The sequence below is a fragment of the Euleptes europaea genome, chromosome 1 (genome assembly GCF_029931775.1).
Source record: "Euleptes europaea isolate rEulEur1 chromosome 1, rEulEur1.hap1, whole genome shotgun sequence".
NCBI classification, from domain to species: Eukaryota; Metazoa; Chordata; class Lepidosauria; order Squamata; family Sphaerodactylidae; genus Euleptes; species Euleptes europaea.
In genome coordinates this window covers 60,949,975-60,968,686 of record NC_079312.1, presented here as the reverse complement: position 1 = coordinate 60,968,686, position 18,712 = coordinate 60,949,975, and the positions used below count along the sequence as shown (strand labels likewise).

The 18,712-nt window shown below is 43.2% G+C and overlaps 1 protein-coding gene across 11 annotated transcripts in view; it reads right to left on the bottom strand.

The window, feature by feature from the left end:
• The window catches only part of ERC2 (ELKS/RAB6-interacting/CAST family member 2), a 677,274-nt gene that overhangs the window by 425,865 nt on the left and 232,697 nt on the right, over positions 1-18,712 (bottom strand). For all 11 annotated transcript variants that reach the window (XM_056860395.1, XM_056860344.1, XM_056860410.1 and 8 more), the window contains one exon: positions 2,755-2,922. In XM_056860395.1, coding sequence (XP_056716373.1) covers positions 2,755-2,922 — 168 coding nt within the window. The remainder of the gene's footprint in view (positions 1-2,754; positions 2,923-18,712) is intronic.

The window sequence follows — 18,712 nt, the reverse complement described above, 5'->3', positions numbered from 1 at the left end:
AGAAATTAACAGGTATCCTGAACATGTCCAAAAACATATAAAATGATATTTAAAAGGTAAAGGTAGTCCACACACACACGCACCCCGTGCAAACACCAGGTCATTACTGATCCATGGGGTAACATTGCATCACAACTTTTACTAGGCAGATTATGTTTACAGGGTGGTTTGCCATAGCCTTCCCCAGACATCTACACTTTACCTCCTCAGAAGGATAGAAGGTTGAGTCAACCTTGACCTGGCTACCTGAAACTGACTTCAGTCGGGATCCATCTCAGGGCATGAGCAGAGCTTTTGATTGCAGTTTTGCTGCTTACCACTCTTCACAACGAGGCCAAAATGATCTTAAGATACCCCAGATGGCAACCCAAAAGAAAGGGTCTCCATTTACTTATTTATTTACTTGATTTATACTCTGACTATAGGACCCAAAATGGCTTACATTGTTCTCCTCCCCTCCTTTTTATCCTCCCAAAAATCTTGTGTGGTAGGTTAGGCTGAGACAGTACAACTGGGCCAAATTCACCCAGTAAGCTTCCATGGCAGAGCGAGAATTGAAACTTGGACCTCTCAGCTCCTAGGCTGACACTCTAACCACTATGCAACACTGGGACACCACTTACCAGTTCTTTAGCTGCATTAAGGAGGTACCAAATGATCAGAAAAATACTGACCAGGTTTTTTGCTCTAGAGATGGGTGAATGAAAATCAAGAGCCTCTGCCAAAGGTTTCATTTTATTTGGGTTGGGGAAAATTTTTATTCTTGTTTCACCTGGCAGCCTCTAAGCTCCAGTAAGTGTGAAAGGAGAGCCCAAATGAAGCAAGCGTGCACACGCTTAGTAGGACATGTGTCATGGGGAGGGGGAAGTTAAGAAAAGACAGACGATTGTCATGGTTTTTACATGAAGAGAGCATATGAAGACAGCGAGTTTTAAAGATTGGGAAGAACTAGCCAGAAAACCTAATATAAGGGCAAAGCATCGCTAACCTTCTTCTTAAGAAAGTAACATATTATTCAGAATCACAATTATCAACAAAATCAAGTGTTACCATTGCCAAAATTAGTTCCTATCAGAAACTGTCTTGAGTGTCTTTTAAAAACAGTACCATAAGCAAAGCAGAAGGTCCTTGTATGATTATGACTGGGATAGAGTAGGTTTTCCAAAATGTCTGTGATAAAATTAAATAGACAAGGAAGCTTCTCTACCACATGACTAAAGGACGGAATTATTTACTGGGTGCTGTAGAAAGGGTAAGACAGCCCTCTGGATAAAGCTAAGAGGAAACAGCTTTCAGAAAGGAAGGCATGATCTATAATCACTTTAAAGGCTGATGGACTTAGTAAGGAGACTAATTTTCCCCCATGTTACCTAGAAAAATCTGCAGTTCAAATGGAAACCTACTGAATGTATAACTGGGTGACTGAACACCAGACCTAAGGAAAATAAACAATGAACATTTTCTTTATAGTATAATGAAATGAATTTACTTAAACAATTGGAGGGAAAAGAGGATAATGTTTCAGTTAAAACTTTCTTCAGATAAATCATCTGTGAATGAATTTATCACACCATCTGTTGGAAATAAATCATGCACTCCTGAAGGCCACATAGGAAACTGCAGTCATAACCTGAGAGTTTAAAAAAAAATACTTTTCTGATCTTTTATCCTTGCTATAAAATTTAAAACCATTACATTTGCAGAAAAATTGTTTTTGAACATGTGAGTGAAAACATGAATTAACCTGAGCTTTCTAAGATGAAATTCAGTCTGGAAAACTAAGCACGCTCTCAAACAACCATCTTCATTGTAGACCACTACAGACAGTTAGCTTGTTTTATATATTTCTCCAACTATTTACTGAGTACACTTTTGATACAAATATCACAAAAAACATCTATTAGAATGCACTGAAATTCCTTCTGGGACAACTGTCAACATGGAAATGGTACTCGATATCTGTTACCTGAAATTCAAGGTCAGGCCTAATGCTTTTTGTATGTACCTACACAGATTGTCTAACCCCAACTGATACAAGAAGATTAAACATGGCAGTCAGCACCTAATATGAACAGAAATGCCTCGAATAATCTTGTAACGTTAATGGTCCCATTTAAATTACAAAAATCATTCTCACACATCATCTTTAGGGATTAACACTCAATAACGTTCACGGTGGAACAAAATCCATTGATTATGCACTTTTGATCACCAGATCTTCCAGTTCAAAGTCTCGTTTTCTTCAACACAGACAAGCTTCATGAAATGCAATATTTTGTGTGTGTGTGTTTTTAACTAAAAAACATCCAAGTTAGTTCAGTTGTCAGATTAGGCAACAGAGGCATCTAGCTAGAGTACAGGTATAACCTTGTTAATAATAAGTCTGCCCTTCCACATTTTCCCCTGAATTGCTCTAAACCTACTATAAGAAATCTGATAAGAAGGAAAAGGTAGAAGGGAAGCTAACAACCTTTCATCCGGGGGGGGGGGGAACCCTTCCTCTTACAAAATGCAATGATTGAATAAAGCTATCTCAGATTGTGAGTTTGAGTAGCTTTGCAACATCAGCAAATGGCAGTGCAATTCCCTTTCTCTGCCAATAGTAATGGAGGGATTGATCCAGGAATGACAAAACTGCAAAAAAAAAAAGAGTGAGTGAGAAGCAGACTAATTTTTAATCTTTATTCTAATTCCCAAAACATTGCTTAGTGCCACTGGTAAAATTACCCAATAGGTCCTTTCATGACTCTTTACCTTTTTTTGAAGAACATTAATTTTTCTTTCTTTGACTTCTAACATGTCTTTCATATCTCGGATTTCTCCAGCCAAAGTTCCCTTTTCTTCTGTGAGGTCTTGCAGTTGTTTGGTTTTTTTATTAAGGAAACTTTCTTTCTCTTCTAAACGCAATCTCAAGGCATCAACCTATAATGAAATATGCATATGTAGAAGGGTTAATGAATGAAAGGACAGATTTACTCAGTGGTTTACAGTTGTTGCACACATTTCTTCCTCTGAATTTTTTAGCTCCCTAGTATTGATAAAAACCATACACAAATCATCTTTTGCCATTGGACTGTCAAACTTGAGAGAAGACCATTGACATTTTACAAAAGTATCAGATTGAGGAGAACGGCCTGTCAACCATGGACATGTTTGCAGCCCACTGAAAAAAGACTGGCAAGAATGATCCACTCTTGACTACCCTCTCTTCCCTTCATCCTAACAGCTAAGGAGATCATTCTTTACATTAAATCACTCTTCCATTCCCAAGAAGATCTACAGTAGGAGAGACACTGTCCAGAAGATACACACTTACACATTGAGAACAAACAGCCAGTTAGTGGAGGTTCATCACCCCCATTTTCTCTTTAAGATCACTCAGCCTGACAGTGGTTGAGTGTGTGCATTTGTAGTATAGTATGTGGCAGGCAACTTCCTCATCAGTTTCATTGCATAACATGCCATAGGTGCAGTAAACTAGTTATGACCAATAACAAGACCCTTTCTACAGGTTAAAGTCCAGGCTTAAGATTGGGCATGGGGCTTGGATAGAAGTTTGAAGGTAAATGCTTGTTTTATGCTTCTGTTATGATCTTCTGCTTTACCACATGCGATGAGCACACTCAGTTCATCAACGGTCTCCCCACAAGCAGACACTTTTCTTCTTAAATCAATTCACCCACCCTTTGCCGCCTAGCTTTTTAATCAATAAAAAGTACTGATTAAACATAAATCCAGTCCACTACCGGCACAGTGCTCACAGATTTGCAGTATAGATCCCTATATGATCTAAAAATGTGATTTAGTTTTATACTTCTACGGATTGTGGTTTTCTCCATTTTCTCTGTTATTTGCTGCTAGATTTCTTTTAATACATACCCCTGCTTTTAAGTTTGTGATGTTTTATACTGATTTAATTCCCTAGGTGGTTCGGTTTTTATTACATTTTTAGACCCCTTTCTCAAACAGCAGACTCAAAGAAGTTAACAGTTATATCTAAAAATGATATAATTTTCATAATTTCAAAAACAGCCAGAACTGAAAAATTCTCAATAAATTTGCTAGCCAACAGTCCTCTTAAACAACTTTGTCCTGCTCAGTTTTCTAAAAAGTAAAAGACCAGGTGTTTTCCCTCATTAATTCAGGAGGGCTGTTCCCCAAACTGGGAGCCACTACTGAGAAATCTCAAGATCAACAGAAAGAAGACTGAACAGAAGACAGGAACTGCCAACATGTTCACATTTTATGCTATGCCACACTGGTGATACTAAATGATCGGTGTTATTCTAAATTCTGATCTAGAAAATTAAAAACATTATGTGCACAAACACTTAAAATTAAAAGAACATGTTGTAAATGAAAGCTTGTGCTACTATAGTATCCAATGAAAGGATTTTTGACTCTTGAAAGCTCATACCCCAAAAAATCTTATTGGTCTCTAAGGTGCTATTGGACTCAAATTTGGCTTTTAGTTGATCTCTTATTAACATACAGTCAACTGATACCAGTATTCCATTGAAGAAATCAATGTATTGCTAATACACTATCTAGCAATACACTATCTATGATTAATTAACAACTGACTAAAAGAGATCCATCTCATCTGGAAATAGTTTCTTCTTTCTCACTTACTACATTACCTAAACAAATTTCACGGATACCAATATCTTCCTGAATCAGATTTGCATTAACCAATCAAATTTAGTACACACACAATTCATTTGTGTTTAAAAGTACTTTCTACTTGAGTAGCTGTCAAAATCCTCATTACTAGCTATCGGTATTTGTTACCAAATAAAAAGTGAAATAAATTCTTTCTTAATAATATCCTTTAAATCAGGGATGGGGAACGTCCGGCCCCCGGGCCGTTTACGGCCCCTGAGGCTATTTTCGGTGGCCCCCGGGAGCTCCAGGGCCCTGCCAGAGAAACACAGCGCAGCACGGCCCTCCCTGAAGTCGCAGCATGCAGGAACGCTGCGGCCCCTTTAAACCCCCTCTCGCCGACTGTCAGCTGTTAATCAGCAAGAGGAGCGGGGAGGGAGAAAGACGCTTCCCCCAAGCTGGGAAGGCGAAGCGTTCCTGCACGCCACGAGGCACAACAGTTTAAACCTCTCTCGCCGCTGAGGGAGGGGGGGGAAGAAGAAGAAAAAGCCAGCCACTCCCGGCGACGGAGCATGCGCGTGGGAGCCGATCAGGTGGAGGACTTTTGTGGACTTGGTGTGGGGGAGGTGGGAAAGCTGAAGCCTGGTCGCATGGAGCCGGCTGTGTGTGTGAAGGCTTTTCTCTCTTTTCTTCCTTTTTCTGTCACTCTCCTATTCTTTCTCTCCTCTTTTTCTGTCTCTTTCTTTCTCCCCCGTCTTTCTCTACTTTTTCTCTCTCCTTCCCTTTTTTTCTTTCTTTCCTTCCTTCTTTCCTTGCTTCTTTCCTTCCTTCTTTCCCTGCTTCCTTCCTTCCTTCTTTCTTTCCTTCTTTCTTCCCTTCCTTCCTTCTTTCCTTTCTTTCTTTCCTTCCTTCTTTCCTTCTTTCTTTCCCTGCAGATCGACCGCAGGCTGCAAGCTGCGCCCCCCTGGCCCCTCGGTTGCCTGGGCCCGCTGCTGGCTGCCCTCCCACCTAGGAGGAGGGGGAAGACCTGGGGGAGCAGAGGCACCCTCCAAGCCTTCTCTGCACATCTTCCCTTAGGGTTGCCAACCTCCAGGTGGTGGCTGGAGATCTCCTGCTATTACAACTGATCTCCAGCCAATAGAGGTCACCTGGAGAAAATGGCCACTTCGGCCATTGGGCTCTATGACTATGCAGTCTTCCTCCCCAAACCCTGCCGTCCTCAGGCTCCACCTCCAAAACCTCCTGCCAGTGGTGAAGAGGACCTGGCAACCCTAGCTTCTCCCCCCACACACACACCAGGAGATCTACGCCCGGTATGGCCCCCGAACAATGTTATAAATATGCAAATGACCCTTGACAGAAAAAAGGTTCCCCACCCCTGCTTAAATAGTGCAATAATATCATTAATAGTATAATACCAACACATTATTTGAAAGCGGAGAACCTAGTAGGAAGAACATGGAAAATCTACAGATAAAAGAATTCAATAAGCTGACATGTACAAAAACTGCAGTATATTTTCTTGCTTTTTTAGTTTATGGCGACGCCAAAATGTTCCTTCAAAAGCCCCAGTGTTAAACACAAAGAAAAAATATATACTGAGTTTTGTGAATATATCGAATTATATCTGCATCCTGCTCTTCCTCCAAAGACCTTGTGGTAACTTATATAGATTATTCCACTTTATCCTAACTGCAACCCTGTAAAGTAGGTCAGGATAGCAGAGAGTAAAGGCCCAAAAGGCCACCTACTCGGCTTCTTGGCAGTGTGCACAGACACATTTGAGTCTCCCTAGTTCACATCCAACAGCCTAGCTGTTATGGCACACTGGTCTGTTATTTCAAGAAACTGCATAGATTGCACCGTGATTCTCATTCCCTTATTTACTTTCTTATTTTGCCTTGTTGACCTTAAAGCATTTTTAAAATATTTTTGGGATGTAGCAGAACTGCTGTTTATCACAGAACAGGATTGCAAATGCAGGCATGTTTCCAAATTCAGTAGGCTCTAGCACATTTTGCTACCTTACCAACCAGTTTCTGTTACATGGTAGTTACTGTATTTTTCGCTCCATAACACGCACGTTTTTCCTCCTCAAAAGTGAGGGGAAATGTCTGTGCGTGTTATGGAGCAAATGTGCGCACGAGCCGGCTGGGCACGCTGGAACAACGAGAGCCGGCTCTGTGCGCCCCGCCTCACAGCTGGGAGGCGTGCGGGACGCACAAAGCTGGCTGGGCACGCTGGAACAGCGAGCCGGCTTTCCCCGCCCCGACGGCCAGCTGGGAGGTGGGCGGGTCGCACAGAGCTGGCTCGCGTCGTTCCAGCGCGAGCCGGCTTTCCCCACCCCGACGGCCAGCTGGGGGGGCGTGTTATGGTCAGCTGCGTGCTATGGAGCGAAAAATACGGTACATAAAGCAGCCAACATTGATGGAAATTAAGTAAAATGAAACATGAATTGAAGGGTTTGTTTCCACCAGCACCTGCTGCTTTAAAATCTCAACCTAATATGCATGTAATGAGTATCTCATCCTAAGCAACTGCAGGAGGTTCAGTTAGAAATCAGTACAGCTCTTAAGTTAGCAGAGTAAAAAAATAGACTGGGAAAGCATATTCACACTTCTTTACTTTACAGTAAAAAAAATATGCAGACAAATCCCCCCAGGCCCCGAAGTTTGCCAGTGCAGTGTCACAAAAGTCAATTGCTTTCTTCTCTCTTTCCTTTCATATCCTTCTCTTTGTCCTTTCCACTGTTGCCCACACCATTTCTGGTTCAAAAGGGGAAGCATTCATGCACATAGGGCTGGCAAAGAAGGTTTTTCTTTTTGTTCTTTTGCCTGCTGGACAATTGAACATACACCCAGCTCTGTTACCAGTATGCTGATGCTATCTTTAAAGGCTGCTGTGACTGGACAATTGTGCAACTACCACTGTGGTATATTTACTAAAAGAGGATCATTACACCCACGGGAGACCTTTCAAAGATTCTATTCAAGGCAAATTTAAAAAACAAACAAAACCTATCCTCAACATCAAGGAACATCCAGTCTCCTTCATCACAGCCTAAATCCCATACTCACAATCCAGCAGCACAGGATGGGTGACAGATGTGAAAAGGCAAATGCACTACAAGCAGAATTAACAATCCAAATATTAGAATGCTAACACAACCAAGAATAATATGAATGTAGACATTATTTCAACTCCTGATGTTAAATTACAGTTATCGTTCAAAGCAGGCATACAGAAAATGACAATACAATGCCACTACACATTCCCTTCCAGCAGACAAGCTGCAGAACCACAGGCTGGTGAGTCAAACGCATATGTCAAATTAGTAGCAACACCAACAACAATTAACTAACAGGTTTCTGAAAAGCTAGAAAACAGTGTTGCGCTTACCTATAACCGCTGTTCATCAAGTGGTCTTCTGTGCAGACTCTCATGGGAACTGTGCATGAGCAGGCCAGGTGTGGAGAACAAACTAGAAAGCTTCAAGAATGATCTGCTCCGAAGGAGCGCTCCCCCTCCATCTCGCGTCTGAGCCAATGGCTTTTCCCGCCTAAAAGGACACATGACGAAGGGGCAGGCAGCACTCTTCCCTCAGTTCTCCATTAACCACCACGTAGGTGCCCCTGTGACTTAGCGGCAGTCCACAGCATGGAAAGGAGGGAGGGATATACACAGAAGACCACTCAATGAACAACAGTTAAAGGTAAGTGCAGCACTGTTTTCATCTTTGTGGCTTCTATGCAGTCCCACATGGGAGAATAGCAAGCTCACTTACTATGGAGATGGGTGTGTGGCAGCTTAACAGAACGGCAACTTCAAGACTGCTCTCCCCACAGATTCTTAAGCTTTGGCATCCATGTTCATCGCCTAGTGGTGGATGAAAGTTGAAGGAGCAGACCATGTAGCCACCTTGCAGATGACCTGGATGTCCATGCTACAGGAGAAGGCAGCTGAGGATGCCTGAGCTCTGGTGGAGTGTGTTCTGACCAGTAACAGACAGTCTATGCCAGCACTGCAGTATTCCAGTCTAATCGCAAATGATACCCATCTGGACAGTGTCTGAGTGAAAACGGTCCTTCCCTTCTGGGGACCCTGGAAACAAATGAAAAGGTTGTTGTGCTTTCTGAATCCGGATGTCGGCCGGCCAGGGAGACAGGCCTCTTGCTCGCTCTCTTCCTCAAGAGAGCGAGCCACGAAAGAGGCCAGTCGCCCTGGCCGGCTGACATCCGGCATCCAAACCTGTTGCCGCCCACCCCACCAGACTATAGGGGTCGTCTTATACATGGTGTCGTCTTATACACGGAAAAATATGGTATATCAGCCGGCCATCATGCCAGGTCAGCTGAAAAGTGTCCCCTATGGAGGAGGCATGCTCTGCTGCATGCAAGCAGAAAAACTGGCATTTGGTGTTTTCTCTCATAGCAAAAAGATCAATGGCAGGTGTGCCCCATTCCTCGAAAAATTGGGAATAAGGAGAGCAGCATTGAGAGACCACTTGTGAACTGAAGTGTGATCTCTGCTGACGGCATCCGTCATGTGTTGGTGTGCCCAGCAACATATATAGTGGAGATTACAACAAGATGCCTGATGGCCCAGCCCCAGTTCTTGGAAGCCTCTTGACACAAGGCCAGAGAAGCTGTGACCCCTTCCTTGTTTAAGTAAAACTTTGCTGTGGTGTTGTCTGTTGTGATCAACAAAGTCTTCCCAGTGAGGATTTCGGTAAAAGAGGCAAGGGCATGTCTGATTGCTTTCATTTCTAGCATGTTGATATGCAAAGCAGACTCCCTCTGTGACTACCTGCCTCTTACCCTGCGACCACTACAGTGGGCACCCCAGCCTCCCAAGGAGGCATCCATAAAAACCTGGCAGTCATGGGATGTAACTCCAAAAGGGGCCCCTTGAGATAAATTACTCTCTGAAGCCCACCAAGAGAGAGAGATCTGATGATGGGCCTAGGTATAGAAAGCCTCATCCGTTGTGGGTCAGAATTGATTCTAAATGACGTAATTAACCAATTCTGCAGTGGCTTCATATAAAACCTGGTGTGTGGTACAACAGCAGTCAGAGAGACCATGAGGCCCAACAATTTTTGGATTCTGACTGCCTTCTGGTACTTTTGTTTGGCAAAAATTGCCACTAAAGATTGAATTGCCCTAATTCTTGGTAGTGGCAGGAAAGCTCTGGTAGAATCAGCGTCCAACATGGCCCCAATGAAATCAATATACCATGACGGTGTTAGTCTTTACTTGTCATAATAAATTATGAAGCCCAATTTAGATAACATGTGGATGACCAGGGCCACCAAATCAGAGATCCTCATGGGAAGTCCCTACCAAGAGTCTGTTCTCGTCGGCTGGCCTGCACATGTGCAGTTCCCATGTGTGTCTGCAAAGAAGCCACAAAGATGAAGGCAGGGTTCTTTAACCTTCAAAAGCAGAAATCTGTAAATGAATACAACAGGCATTTAAAGAGAAAAAACAGTTGGATAAGTCAGTTTATGTTAATTATCTTTCTTTGGTTTGGAAGCAGTGAATAAATAAATCTGATTTATCCAATATTCTGTTCTAAGTTTTGAAATGCTAAATTTGTTCTGAACAAAAATCTTTACAAATCTATTTTTGCTAGTCATTTGGGGACCAATTTGGATGATATATTAGATCTCAAGATGCATGTTTCTTCCTGTTCTTGAAATGGCTCAGTTCATTTCCATACACTGGTGAAAAGATATACATTGAGTCTAATGGAATTTAGAGATTTTCTTTTTATTACGGATTCTGGATAAGGACACCATCATCACAAAATGTGAATGGAAATTATTTCTGCATTTTTGGTAAGAGCAGGCTAGGATCCAAAAAGCAATGGCTTTATAAAACTGACAAGTGGGAACCCACGAGACTTGAAGGGGAAATGCCATTGGGCTCCTGCCAGACCGTAATTTCTCTGCCTCCCAGTCCTTTACTCTTCTTGTTTGATCCCCTCCTGACCCTTTTTTTTCTTCCTTTTATCACTCCCAAATGGCCCTTGCTTTCCCTTTTCCTAGCCCGACACTTTAGTGATCCAGCGTAGTGTAGTGGTTAGATTAGCATCTTGTAGATTCAGGTTCAAATTCTCAATCTGCCACAACAGCACTGCCAGCCTTCAAGCCTTGGTTTCAGTCAGTAAAAGGCAGGGGAAGGCATAAGGTCTTTTCCATGGATGTTTTGGCCTTTAAGGAAGCACTCATCGGGGCCAGGCCCACCACCAACCACTGGGCTAATTACTACCACCCAACTTATGTGACTCATCCAGGCCTGGCTGCTTGCTACTGTTCAACAGCAACCACCCCACCAATGCCTGTGAGGTGTAGTGCTTACAGTTTCAGAATAAGACCTGGGATACCCAGATTTGAATCTCCACTCTGACATGGTGCTCAGTCCCATACTCTCAGACTAATCTACCTCACAGAGTTATTGTGAGGATAAACTGTAGCAAAGGGGAATGATGGGTCACCACTGATGAGAAAGACTGAACATAAATGACGCAAATAAATGAAACTCACATTTTCTGATCCCTGCCACTTTGCTTTTTTCTACTCCCCCACCACTTTCCCCATCAGTGGCACCTACCTTCCTTCTCTTAAGATCATGCCACACATGATCTTGCAAGGTTTCGTAAGATTTGGGTAGTACTCTCCACTGAGCCATTAACTTCCCCTAACCAGTTTTTTTTAATAATTCTGTGATCCAGGGTGCTGCCCCAGGTTTGTTGGGAAATTCCCTTTCTCTGTACATGTCTCATTTTGTATGGACCTTTTGATCCACATTCTGGAGCCAGGTTCAGAAATAGAAGCTTAGACCTTCCCTATATCTCTGGTCTCCAATGGAGAAGCAGCTTCCCAGAGCCATTTCAGGTTAGGACAGCACAGGTTCCTGCCCAGCACCTCCCCAAGCCAGCTTGATACATTTCCAATCAGAATCGGGGGGCCATGCAACAGAGCTCCTAGAACACACCTGCGATCCAAGCTGGGGACATACCCAAGGAAATCTTAACATGTAAAGTAGACAACATCTTTTCTGCAGGGATAGCAGTGCCTTTAACAGCTGCATGAGAGGCAATAATTTGTAAAGTGAAGCTTTTCCCCATAACTGTGGCTGCATGCCAGGAAAAACTTCACCTATTCAGCTTCTTGGGTCATTCAAAGCTCAGGCACTAAGGCTCAAAGGGAAATAGCAATCCTACTGGTAAGCAACTGTCGCAATAGGAATTACAAGTTTGCCATCTCTCCCCCTGGATTATAAATCTAAAGGTAGGGGGGAACGATGTGCCTATGATTTGGAAAGATACCTTACGAGGTCTCCGCCAGGAGACTGCTCATTTATTTCAAAGCTCTGCAATAAACAGTAAACACACAAGCAAAGTAGAGGGGGAAAAATGAATGACAGTGGGGTGAGAATGGTGCCATCCCCTCTGTGTCCTTGGAAGCCTAAAGAGACCTGTACTATGTCTGGGTTGGTCTATTTGAAAAACCACCAATGCATGGCAGAATCCGTCGAAATACTTATGCAGAAGAGATTTGATTGAAAACACCTTGTCATATTCAAAAAACAACTTCGACAGTTAAATCAGTCACTCCCATGATGGCACTGTGGCATACTGTGAGTATATAGCTGAAACAGTCAAATAATTAAAATAACTATATTTTGGAGAGCCAAACATTATAACAATAGTTAAATACCTCAATTGGTCACGTTTTTGTTCCGAATAAACCTTTACATTGATGCAGTTTCCAAGGATATTAAAATCTTACTCTTGCTGTTTTCGCTCACGTGGCTCTCTCTAACGCCTCTCTCTACCAGTTTAAATATGATATTAACTGGAACTGAAGCTGATTTCCTAGCATACATTCCTCCAGCTCCACTCTAGCATAACTTGGCTTACTTTATTTTCCCAGCTGTAAGTAGTCCTAGCTGCCTTCCTAAACAATACAGCGCAAGTGTTCCTGGTCACCAAAATATGGAGCAATGAGTAGAATACCTCTAGGGAACATCTAGCACATATGTATGCTTTTCTGTGTGGTCTTGTGTGTACAGGGATTTTTCCCCCATCCACAAATGAGACGTGGAATGCTGGTTATTCTCCCTGTCTTTTAATTTCTCTTGCAGCTTTATGCAATCAGGAGAAAATGGTTTTCCCAGCAACTGAAACTACTTTTTCCTGAAGAGTATTCAACCATTTCAAATATGGATATCAGCTATATACGAAGCAAGCATTATGCTGTTTCTTAATTCACCACTGACCATGCATGTGTGGTCAACTGAAAAGCAGTGCCATTCTCCATTTCCTAAAAGCTAGCACAATGATAAGGTTACCATAACAAATTGCATCTCCTTCAGTAATACATGAAATAATTGTAGCAGAATAAGTAAATGTTAAGGCGTAGCATGGTTGCAGCTTTAATTCCTTCTTATAAAGCACCTGCATTATAAGTATATGCAGGGAAGAAATTGATATAAGGTACACTGGATTTAAAAACAACGGGGCTCTGGCAGCCAAACTGCGGTCTGATACTCTCTGTGCTACTGAAGCCATTGGCCAAAAGAATACATCAAGCCAGGCGTTCTGCACTTTGGGGCACCACCATCAGGACCAGCGCATCCATTAGGCAGACCTAGGCAATTGCCCAGGACACAAGAGGGGTTGACAGGGATGCCAAGCAGCAACCTGAGTACCATTCCTGGCCCCAGTGCTGCTGCCTGGGTTCATGGCATGCTGGCTGGGGCCTGGCTGCCCACCCTGCTTTCCTCTGCCCCACCCCTATGCCTGCCCCCATGAAGGAGGCAGAGTGGAAGAGCAGGCACCTGCCAGGTCTGCCACAGCTGGACTCCCCACCCACCAGCAAACAAAGTGCTGGTGGCGCCATTTTGCTTGCCTGGGTCTCTGTGCAGCAGTTGGGGCTTGCCCAGGGCCTGACTTGCCCAGAGTCTAGGATCTGGGACACCCAGATTCAAATATCCACTCTGCCATGGTACTCACTGGTTGTCCTTGGGCCAGTCACGCACTCAGTTTAACCTACCTCTTGGGGTCGTTGTGAGGATAAAATGGAGGAGAGGAGAATGATATAAGTTGCTCTGGGCCCCCACTGTGGACAAAGGCAGGGTATACATGAAGTAAATCAATGATAACTGTGGATAAAGATAAAGGGCAGATAAAAGGTTAGTTGATGAGTGGTAAGGGGAAAAGGAAGCAGGGGAAAGTGAGGATATGCCAGAAGAAGGCAAAGAGGAAATAGTGTAGAGAGGGGGATACAGGGGAAAGCGAGGTGGCCCCCACAAGTCCTTGCTGGTTCCATACCACAGAACTGTGCCCAGCCCAGCTGGATTCATGGTCCCAGTGCAGACTGGCAGCTGGCCTTGTGCAACTTGGCCAGAGTTTTCCTGGGGAGAGGCTGCAAATGGGGAGGAAAGATGAAGATGGGAGGGGGGGGTCAAATAAAGGTAGGTTGTCTGATGGGTGGGAATGGCAGAAGGAGACAGGGAAAAGGGAGAGGCTATGGGTCTATCAGAAATGAGAAAGAGAAAATGTTTATTTATCATATCTTGCCTTTCTGCCCTTGTAAGACTTGAACTGAAAGCATTTCAAAGCACCATGTCAAAAAAACCCAAGGGTCTTGGAAGGCACATATGAACCAACCAAACATTCATTTGACTAGATGAATGAGCTAGCCCTGTCATTTGTAGGGTTGCCAGGGGCCCGCTGGTGGCGGGGAAACCCCTGGCAATTTACCCCTCTGCCCGCCAATCACCTGAGGGTCGGCGGCCAAACGTGCACGTGTGCACGCATTCTGAACCGGAAGTTCTGCCTTGTGAGGGGCCTTATACCTCTTAGTTTGAGTGGTAAAGGGCTGCTTTACCACTCAAACTAAGAGGTAAAGGCCCTTTGCGAGGCGGCACTTCCGGTTCTAAACTGGAAGTGACGTGCGTGTGTCAGCGCGCACACGCACGCTAGGGTTGCCAGGTCCCTCTTCTCAACCAAAGGGAGATTTTTGAGGTGGAGCCTGAGGAGGACGGGGTTTGGGGAGTGGAGGGACTTCAATGCCATAGAGTTCAATTGCCAAAGCGGCCATTTTTCTCCAGGTGATCTGATCTCTATCAGCTGGAGATCAGTTGAATTAGCAGGAGATCTCCTGCTACTACCTGGGAGTTGGCAACCCTAGCACATGCTGGAGGAGAGGAGGGATCTGGCAACCCTAGCCATTTGGTAGATTTAGGGAAAGCACTTTGGAAAAAGAAAGCAAAAGTGACCAAACACCAGTGACAATCTAGGAATTTTCCCAACCCTTTACCATATACACTGGGGGAAATCCTAGAGCCTTGTGGTGGGCCTTACTTCCACGTAATCACCCAGAAGTGATGTCACAGCAACTGCAATGCACCCACCCTCTAGACCCTTGCCCCCCAATCTCCCAGGATTGCAAGGTGCAGGCCTAGCAACCCTAAATCTGAAGTATGAGAATACCAAGCATCATTGCCTGTTTATTGTTGTGCGGGGGATAGTTTCCCAGCTAGTTTTATCCTTCACTAATTTGATTGTTTAATTTCAACATCCACTTTATCTTCATCGTTTCAATATGGGCTCTGCTATCTTGGATCTTACTAATCGCAACCAGTGGGCATGTGCAAACAATTCAGTTAAATGGCACCCAGTGTTCAATTTAATCTGCCCGTTCAATTGCAAAGCGAGTACCCACTATTAACCTGGTGTTTTACACAGATTTTCCCTCCGGAGTTTTCAAAGACCTGTCCTTAAGCAATTTGACTTGCCCCTGGTAAGGAGGACTGAGGGAAGAGGCATTGAATGATTGCTTATGACCTCCTTGTATCCTCCCCTGCAAGTTACTACTTTGAAATCTCCAAGCAACCCCCTGACATCAAAGCAGACAAGGCCAGAAAGATCTAGGGGGGGGGGGACCTACAGAGTAGGGATAGGTCAGGTAAAGAGCAGAATTCTGAACTATTTATGGTTTACTTACAGTTGCCCAGCACTGCTGAAAGCCAGGATGTTGTTCACAGAGATCCTGTATTGCAGGAAAGCCCAAATGACTTACCCAGTGCCTACCAGGAGCTCAATTCCTCATCACTTCCTCCCAAACATCACTTTTCCCATAGAAAATCACCACATGCCACCTCAAAGCTCCTTTTAACCCCACCAAAGAGAAAGGAAACAGCATGTGATGAAATAGTTTTTCCTCTCCCTCTTCTCATAGCAAGTCTGCCGTTTTATCATATCTGAGTAAATAAGATGCTGCCAATTGTGTAAAATTTTGTTTATTCGGATTACATTTTGGCTAATTGTAATGCTAACACAGGAGGAGGGGGAGGAGGTTAAGCTACATTCTGAGTCAGAATTTAGGGTTCATTTATAGCAAAAAAATTTACACACACAAACACAAGTTTTGGAAGACTAACATGTGTTAATACTTGAATTTTTTTTCTTAAAGCTTCCAATACCAGCTTTAACTCACTGAACTTACCTCACTGTTTTTATGTTTGCTATAAAACTATAGCTGTCATAATATTTTTTGAGTTACTGCAAAAGGAAGTGGGTCATTCATGAGTCAATGTTATGTTACCATATAATGATAGTTGTAAATTCACAATACTCAAAAACAATTCTGAAAACTATCAATCCTGGAAAGGCTTTCATATTTTAAATATTCTGCCTATAATAATTTTTGAAATTATTTTTAGAGAAATGCAAGGGGAAAAGGAACTACTACAGGACTGCATACAGCTACGTTAAGAAACATGAACTTTGCTAAACCAAAACTATACATAATACAAAGCAGAAACATCAATATACTATCATATAAAGCATTTGCATCTGTCACAAGCTAATTTATGTTTAGCTACTTATAAAATGTTAAGCTTAAACAAAGGTTAATTGAGATGATACCATGTGACTGACTCCATTTAAAATTCTGGCCACAACATTCTGTACCAACTGTAGCTTCCAGACACTCTTCAGGGGCAGTCCCCACCCCCCGTGCACATGCAGTAATCTAATCTAAATGTTACCAGGGCATGTATTTTTCCCTGGAAAGGCTCACCAGTCAAAATTGGAGACAGACACACCTGGCCACCACTGCCAGCTGGTTATCCAACAGAAGACCCTGGTCCAGCAGCACCCACAAGCTCCTCTAAGCAGAGTGCAACTCCACCCAGGAGACATCTCAATTCCTAGGTCAAACCTCCCCACCCATAGCTCCTCCATTTTGTCAGGATGAAGCTTCTGCTTATTAACCCTCATTCATCCTGTAGCTGCCTCCAAGCCCCAGCTCATGGGAACTGCTGGAAGAGTGACATAGAGTTGAGTGTTATCCACATACTGATGGAAACTCAGAAAAAATCTCAGGATGACTTCTCCCAGTGGCTATCATAGGCACAATGTCAGTTTTCATTACTCATCTACTTTTTTAGTGCTTAGAATAAACTTGCAGCTAAGATATTGAACAGCTGAACATATTAGGAATTGCTAAGCAAGAAGCACTGATATAACAAATCACTATCTAATTAATGGGAAACAACAATTAGAACCCCATTTTCAAGTGTCGTAGGAATATATAATGCTTTCCAAGTCATGTACCAGGCTTACGTTTGCCATAGCAATCATGGAGAAATGTTTTCCACCCTAGAATTCACCCCAATAATTCAACCATTGGGACTACACTCTGTCTAAGAGATGGACTAATCAAACGTTCCACCAGTAAGGAAGGGAAAAGCTCTGGGCAAACTGAGAGTAAAACTCGAGCTTACATTAATGTGTCCTGAGGCAGATTGATTAATCAAAACAGGAAGAATACCGGATCCCCGTATTGTGCCTTTGACACGGATCAAGGGAACCAGCATGTCCAAGAAAATAAGCCACAGCATACATCGTTACTAACGCCAGTGGCTTATTAAGAAGACCGGATCTACATGTTGATAATTGGTCTTTATTCTGTGTGCTAGACTTGGACTATAATTCTTGGGACTCTCATATTAGGATCCCAAACTTCTATTTTGTGTCACGTATATTGTTTGTATGTAATTGTTATACCTTCTCATTTGCAACAACGTTCACTTTTTGCATATACATGGTATTGTTTTTTGCATAACCTCCAGGTAGTAGATGAAGATCTCCTGCTATTACAACTGGTCTCCAGCCGACAGAGATCAGTTCACCTGGAGAAAATGTCCGCTTTTGGCAATTGGACTCTATGGCATTGAAGTCTCTCCCCTCCCCAAACCCCGCCCTCCTCAGGCTCTGCCCAAAAAACCTCCCGCCGGTGGTGAAGAGGGACCTGGCAACCCTAGATATATTTTTCCTTTCCTCTGCAACTATAGATATTCATAATTTCTAAATTAAAAACAGATTTTTTTATTGCAAACATTAGCTATCTCATCTCTTACAGAATAATATACAGGTCATAGTATGGTGTAATCTCTCCGCTGATGCCAAGTGTGCCACTAATTCCAAACCTGCCAACCTATCCGATATCGCCAACTTGTAGCTGTATGACTTCTCTTTCCTTCTCACATCCAAACCCATCTCCAGCAATTCCAAATGCAGTTTAAGTCCAAGCTATCAACCCTCTCCCACCACTTGGTCATTTCCCAGATGCAGGAACAAAATAAACAACTATTTTGTCCTTCCCTCTCCCAGACTGCTTACAAGGGTTGTTGTTGTTTTTTGTTTTGCTTTCTTTTGCTTTCCCATTTATAAACTGCAAACGACACCTCCCTTCACACTTTGTCACAGGCGCATGTTCTCCAGGCTTCCGATGCATTCCATGGTTTTTCCAACCAGAGCTAATCTGAATAACTTTGGATCCAGTTTTAACAATGAAATCTTCTTGGGCTATCTAGGGGCCTGATCTTGGGCACTAAGCGTGAAGTCACTTTAGCTTTACCAGTGCATATTCCATTATCTTCAGTGGTACTTGCTCAGGAGAAGTATGTGGGGGCTCAATCTTTCATTTGATAATCTACTAAAAGCAAGAACAGTGCAAGGGTTTGATAGAAGAGTTTACGTAATCTCCCCTCAGGCATATCCTATTGACTGAAGCCTGTGTTTTTGGTACTTT